This window comes from Tachysurus vachellii, chromosome 17 (genome assembly GCF_030014155.1).
Source record: "Tachysurus vachellii isolate PV-2020 chromosome 17, HZAU_Pvac_v1, whole genome shotgun sequence".
Lineage (NCBI taxonomy): Eukaryota > Metazoa > Chordata > Actinopteri > Siluriformes > Bagridae > Tachysurus > Tachysurus vachellii.
Genome location: NC_083476.1, coordinates 4,242,542 through 4,249,826, shown reverse-complemented (window position 1 = coordinate 4,249,826; position 7,285 = coordinate 4,242,542). Strand labels below are relative to the sequence as shown.

At 42.1% G+C, this 7,285-nt stretch overlaps 1 protein-coding gene across 3 annotated transcripts in view; it reads left to right on the top strand.

The window, feature by feature from the left end:
• The first annotated feature begins 1,957 nt into the window (after positions 1-1,957).
• celf4 (CUGBP, Elav-like family member 4) overlaps positions 1,958-7,285 on the top strand; it is an 83,384-nt gene continuing 78,056 nt past the window's right edge. For all 3 annotated transcript variants that reach the window (XM_060891170.1, XM_060891171.1, XM_060891169.1), the window contains exon 1: positions 1,958-2,429. In XM_060891170.1, the coding sequence (XP_060747153.1) occupies positions 2,024-2,429 (406 nt within the window). In that variant the 5' untranslated portion in view covers positions 1,958-2,023. The remainder of the gene's footprint in view (positions 2,430-7,285) is intronic.

Sequence of the window (7,285 nt, the reverse complement as noted above, 5' to 3'; positions counted from 1 at the left end):
CACTCCTCAAAATAACTGAAACAATGGAATATAATAAAATACAATATAATAGAAACAATAAAACAATAAACACCAAAATGTTATGAGCATAAATCCAATATTAGCATATTGCCAATCAAAATCATTAGCATCTCAGTTTAATGCATGGCATGTATGGCTTTGGAGAAAATGTTCTGTCAAATGGGGGAAAATAATAAAAACTGCATGTTACATTTGCAGAACATCTAAATGTATGAGCTTATAATGAAATTACTGCTTTGGCTTCATAGCCACGCTATAATTCTACATGCTCTGGGGATTTGAGTAAAGTACCTACAAAGCTAAAATGATTTACATCAACATGAGATAGCTATGACTCATTGAGTCTGCATGGATTATAGGGGTAATAGACTTCTCAGAGATGTGATTGGAGCTTAGAACTGGGATGGCTAGAGGTATTTCTAGTGTGGCAGCTGCCCCAATGTTCCACCAAGTGGCCACGCCCTTCTGTTCTGTTTGACCTAGTCGTGGACACGCCCCCCACACGCACAGGGAGAACAACAGCGTTTGAGAGGCCAAATAAATTGGTAATATTTGTAGTAATGAAATAGAATTAATATAGCTATTGTGTCGTTAAAAAAAAGAAAATAATAAGAAAAAATAAAAATAAAAACGAGCTCTCGAGGTTGCACTTTACAGTTAGGTTCCACTTTACCAAATGGCTTCATTTTGGCTATTTTTGACAGGAGCTTCTACCAAATATCTTACTAGAGACCACTTTTTATACGACATATAGGTAAAATATATACTATAACGTGACTACACAGAGGCGCACGCTTTTACAAACGGCGCTGCATGTGCGCGAGCTCGCGGTCTTTCGTATTTTTCGTCTTCGTCTTCTTCATCTTCTTCAAAAATAACAGACATGTATATATATATATATATATATATATATATATATATATATATATATATATATATATATATATATATATATTCTCTATATAAAGCAAACTTGTGTTTTTTTAATTAGTTATATGTAAGAAAAACTACAGTAGTATCTCGTGAGCGCGCGAGAGGCTCTTCGGTCCTGTCTTCGGTCCTGTGTTCCTGCCATTATTTCAGCACCAGACGCTGTCCGTATTTCAGCACCACACGCTGTTCAAGCGGCTGTAACTCTGTAATTCAGACCAAACAGTAACTTACTCTGAAACAAGCAACATGTAAACGTCAATCTGATCAATTAACCATCGTTCAGAGGTAATGTATGAGCATGATTACAACCGTGTCGTGACAAATAACTGCGACGCTAATCCTTTGTTAATATGTTGCTTTTTGTTTCATATTTTAACAAAGAAACAGCCTAATATTTCGTCCTGCCTACAAACGAGAGGTTTGTGGACGCTATGGCCAGCTAACATTCCGTCTTTCACGGGACACCATACAAAGAACTCTACAAACGGTGTTGTTTTACTTCATTTATAGTACCTCTCCCCTGGCGGAATGCACCATTTTAGTTATAGGGGAGGCAAAAGAGAAAGTAATAGAGTACGTTACGTATTAAACCGTATATTCCTACACAAAGTAATATGAAATAATATATTACGAATAGTTTTTAAGACAACGTTTAATGCTGTAGTTTTTGATCTCGGATGTACTCTGGGATTCTCATACACACTATGCCTCCTCCCCTACACTTCAGTTGGATTTGGTGCAACCCTGTACGTTTAAACCGAGAGAGGACACCCGTAGCGGCTTCCCGATGCAAAAAAGAAAATAATATAAATAAATAAATAATAAAAGAGTAGCTAGAAGCAGAGGCGAGGGGGAACGGAGGTGTAAATACAAAGCGAAAGCGCTCTATTTCTCTCTCTCTCTCTCTCTCTCTCTCTCTCTCTCTCTCTCTCTCTCTCTCTCTCTCTCTCTCTATCTCTCTCTCTCTGCGTTTTTTATGAAATGAACAACTGAAGAGGGCATCATATACAGGGGACGCGCATCCGCGCCGGGAACGAGCTTTCGTCGTATCTAACTCATTCCACGTTACATGTTTATACGCGCTTGTAAATATTTGCCCGCGACTGCAACTGTAGATCGGGAGCTGCGCGTGACATCCCGAGACTGTCTCACGCACTTCGGAGGACCAGTCGCTGACTTGCCGCCTCTTCTGATCAACGGGTCGCCGTCGACGATGACAACTTTAGCGAACGGACAGGCGGACGCCGCGGTGCACGTAGCGGCTGGCGCGAACGGGCTCGTGAACGGAATAAGCCACGGTCACGGCGCGCCGGGCTGCGCCACCATTCCCATGAAGGACCATGACGCCATCAAGCTGTTCGTCGGCCAGATCCCGCGCAACCTGGACGAGAAGGACCTGCGGCCGCTCTTCGAGGAGTTCGGCAAGATCTACGAGCTCACCGTGCTGAAGGACCGATTCACGGGCATGCACAAAGGTAGGGGACCCGGGCTCGGGCTTGTGGCGCGCGCTCGTCACGGGTCGCCGTGGAAGCAGAGTGTATGATGGATTATTAACACGGTGTTATTTGTTTCACCACGCAGAAGCTGGTATTACAAGATGTCAAGTTTATTTTTTGTTTGTTTGTTTTGTGTGTGTGTGTGTGTGTGTGTGTGTGTGAGAGAGAGAGAGAGAGAGAGAGAGAGAGAGAGAGAGAGAAATTACAAAGTTTATTTGTGTTTATTTTATTTTTCCCAGTGAATTCCCTAACATCATTATTACTGTAATCAATTTTATGTTAACAGTTTGAAGGAACGAACATCTGCTTAGGTCTTCAGTTGTAAATAAGCTGAAATTGTGGCCGGGGTCCTTTCTGCATGAGCGTGTGTCTATGTGTGTGTAGCTAGCAGATGTGTGTGTGTGCGCGCGTGGCAAGCGTGTGTGTGCGCGTACATCCACACATCACGACAAAAGGTCGGCACCGTATTTAGCACGACTGAGACGAATCCACTGTTTGACATTTTCACTGACAGCACACGAGACTTTTATAGTTTCATAATACGGCATTATTACTACACATAAAATGAAGGTTCCACATCGAACCGCTTAGAAAATGTAGAGCCTTTAGCTTGTCCTAATTTGGAGAACCCTAAAACGCACAACTGATGGTTTCTCTGTCAAAAACTATTTCATTCTAAGAGGTTATATAAATCTTAATTATCCAAGGAATCCTTAAAGGACCGATGAATGACCACTTTTTCATAAGGTGTACCTTTAAAAAATCAGACATATGCTTTTTAATAGCTCAATTACTCAAGATTACAGGAGGTTCTCTGTTAGAACAACTGGTTCTTTGGTGTCCCTGTGGGAGAATCCTTAAAGCTAAAACAGAGTGTTGCTCTATCGGAAAGGTACAAAGGTCCAACTACAAAAAAGATTATAGGGGTTAAAGAAATGTTGATGGTCTGACGAATCTTTAAATAACTCTACAGAATTTAGGATTTTTTTTGCCATTAGGACATTATGTTTTTTATGGCCCATTTACTGGAGATTTAATCTAATGACTCTCAAGTAAAATGAATCAAGTTGTACTTGCACTACTCTTGCTCCATTCACAAGTCATGATTATTCTGCTTTGTGCATTCTTTGTTTCTTCCGGTGCACCAGCTGATCTCCCAGCAGATCCAGAGCACATCGTTTGCTTTTGCACTCTCTGACACCACCGGCTTGTTCGTGCAGAGTCTTAATTATTGCCGTCACAGGAAACCCGCGGTGAGATCGGGAAGATGAATTCCCAAAAAACGTTCCAACTCGCGTGTGCCAGGGGATCTCCCCTGAACCTTGTCCCCAGGGTGCCATTATTTCCCAGTTCCGTCTAATTGATCTGCTTCACCCCGGAGGACATTGCCAGACTTGGGGGTCGTTTTCGTATCTAATAGAGCCATCCATCCCCAGGAGAGCGGGGACAACATCCTGGTCCTATGCTAAACAAAGAGTGCTGGGTAATGATAGCGTTGAATATATGAACCAGCAGAACAAATGGTTGCAAGCAGAGCGGAGACGGCGACAGAGGCGGAGGGAAGAGCTTATCTTTTATTAATACGGCACTGTAGTAGTGACTCCCAGTTCGGCAGTTAATCATGTTGGCCTTGAACTATGGATGTCCACATGGGCTGATCCTAGGAATTGACTATTTCCAGGGATATATGGCTTTCCCTGAGTCTTGCACAAAGTCTTGTTCATTAGTACTGTAGTTCTAGCAGTCTTCATACTTAGAGTAGATACTCGCATACTCTCTTTGCCTGCCAGGGACACAAGTTGCATCATTCACTGATCGATTATGTGTGTTTCTTCCTACAGGCAGTTTCATTTATTTGTCACAGATCTCTGGATTATCAACCACGCTCCTCTGTTTTTGTGCCTTATTTATAACACAGGGAGTGAAATGGGAAAGTGGGTAGTCTGCCTGCATACAGAATTCCCTGTCTGTCATTTACACTTGGTCATGTTTCAAATACCTATCTGGATGGCCTAGAGTTGTTGGAGTAATTGAGTAGAACGTTGGCAACCATTATGATATTCAGTAAATTAGGCAAGGCTTCGATCTTGCCCTAAAGCTGCCGTAGACTTTCCATAATCTGCGTTTGATTTGTTGATTCGGCAGCCCTGTCAGCTCTTTTAGGATTTTTTTTGCTTATGCTAGAGAGGCCTGGACTTTACAATATGAACATATTGCTTGGGGTTTATTTGCCATCCGTCCGTGAGAAGGTATAAATACAGCTGCTCATCCTGCGATGAAGGATGCAGATCCTCCTCCACGCTAAACAGATAGACGATACCCATATGCTGGGTAATGGCAGTGTTAAACATAAGCGAGTGGGGATGGAGGTAAAGCAAGTGGGGGAGCTTATCTTTTATTAATAGTGCAAATGTACTAGTGACTCCCAGTCTGATTGTTAATCACGAGTGCCTTCTCAGCCTGATTCTCAGATGTATGACGGTGTTCCTGCATGTACTGGACAATTCCTGGTTTTAATAGAGAAGACCTGGCTGCTTATTGCAACCTGTTGGGTTTCTCTAGCCATGTTGGTATCGAGTAGTAGTGTTACACAGCAGCTCTATCTGTATCTGCACCAGAACCTGTATTCAGAATTAAAATTGAAGTGTGTGTGTCCTAAACCATACATGGATTTGTTTTGTTTTGTTTTTAAACAGAGACTAAATCCTGTATACTGAACCCTGCCTGTCCATGATTATTTGAATTATAGGGAAAAAATATAGTAGCCCAATTCAAACCACGATCCTGACCAGGGAGTTAATACGGATGAGTAAATGCTGTATGCATCGTAAATGTTCACTTCACTGAACGTGGTCTTTCTTTGTTGTGTAAATTCATATCTGCCCCACAAGCTCTAAATCTTACCCCCAATAGTCACAGTCAGATGCTGTGTCATAAAAAATCGAGATGCAAAACAAAAACAAAAACACATTATTTGAATGACAGACACGTATTCAGTTTCATGCCTCGTCCTCATCTTTGTGACTCCCACATTTTATTTTTATTATTCGATTGTTAGGAACATCATTCATTCCCATGTTGCGTTCTTGAGAAATCACAACTCCTCCGCCACCACGCTTCACTCTTCTTCCTACCACATTCCCTCCTCCAATGTTCTGTCTCTCTATGCCTTTTTTCATCCTCCTCTCCTCATCCGTCACCCATTCACGACGCTCAAAGGCATCCTTTGCCTTCTTTATTCACTCCGTCATCCATCTTAACATTTTTTAAATTCAGAATTAGATTCTGAGAGTCTGCAAGCGAGCTCCTGATCCCTGTAGACCTGTAAACAGAAGCCCGGGTAATGGAAATGGCACTACCTCAAGATAAATACACATTTTCCTTCAGCTAAACGGCAAATATTAGCCTCACGGAAACGTCTGCTCCTTGCAGGAAATGATTGCTTGGATTGGTTTGTTGACAAGACAAGGCGACGTCGAGAAGTCTTGCCAAAAGACCTCTGCAGATACTGATGGGATGTTTAATTAATTTCCAAGGCAATGTGAGTCGTGTTTTTTAAACAGGCTGCAGAACAGTGGAAAAGCGCAAGAGCAAACTGTTGTGCGGTTGTGCCTTAAGCAACGAGCTGCCCTTGCAAAAGTAGAGCATTTGAAGCTGCGACGTAGAGCGTGGGTGGTGAGGGACTATGTTGGATGCCATAATAAAACATGTAAGAGATGAAGCTTTCCATTTCTCACTGCACTGCTAAATTTGCAAACTCTATTTTTATGATCATTGGTTTGCACATACATGGGGAGATATATATATAGATATATATATATATAAACTAGCCATGATATTTACTCTGTACAACAGTTATCTAGCTATTAGGGGAAAGGGGCTTGAGTGTCAGACAGGAAGAGTGATGTAGAAGAAACATTGGATTTATTAGAAATAGAAGGGTGGAGAAAGCAGGGCACATAAAGCAGCTTAGATTTATGAGGAAAAGAAAGTGAAATATGTTTAAGGGAAGGATTGAAAGAGGTTAAAAAAAAACTGCTGGGTGGTTTAGCAATGGACGATTGCATCAGGAACAAATGAGGTAAAATAGCCTGTCGTAGCACAGGAGGAAATACAAACCTTGATAGGTTGGAGTTTGGTGAGCAGAAGAAAAAAAAAAAGAATTAAAGAGAGATATAGGTGCCGGAGTAGATTTGGGTTTAAGTGGACAATGCGTCCATTCTCCGGCGATTTCATTTGGCAGCTCGGCGTGACTCAGCACTGCTAATAGAGTGCATTTGTCCTGGTCACCAGCAGGTGCAGAGAGAACACTCTGTAGAGGACTCCAGCGTAACGTATTCTGCCTGGACCCCTTTTAGTGCACAGCTCAGTCCAGAACAGTCTCTCCCCAGTGCATGCTGGGACAGCAGCTCAAAGAGAGTCTGACTGCCTGGCTCCCTTGTGACTCGACTATCTCACTTTTTAACCAGCCCGGGGCTTTGCTATCTGTGTTTTTGAACAGTGTAGCGTAGTGTAGTGTAGTATAGACCCAAATTTGGGCTTTTTCACTGAATACAGATTACAATATTTGGAAAATAACCAAATAGATCATTGACACACACACATCAGAGGCACAGAACAACACTTCACGCATTAAAGGACGAAATTTTGATTCTTTAATAAAGTTCATTAGATGCTGGATTTTCACCGAGACATTTGGTTGTCCTTGGTGAAGAGGGAGGGAGATCAGGCTTGTGTGTGTGTGTGTGTGTGTGTGTGTGTGTTTTTCTCCTGCAGCATGGTGTTAATTCAGCTTGCATTCTGGCTACAGGATTTCACTGCTCTTGCATCATCTG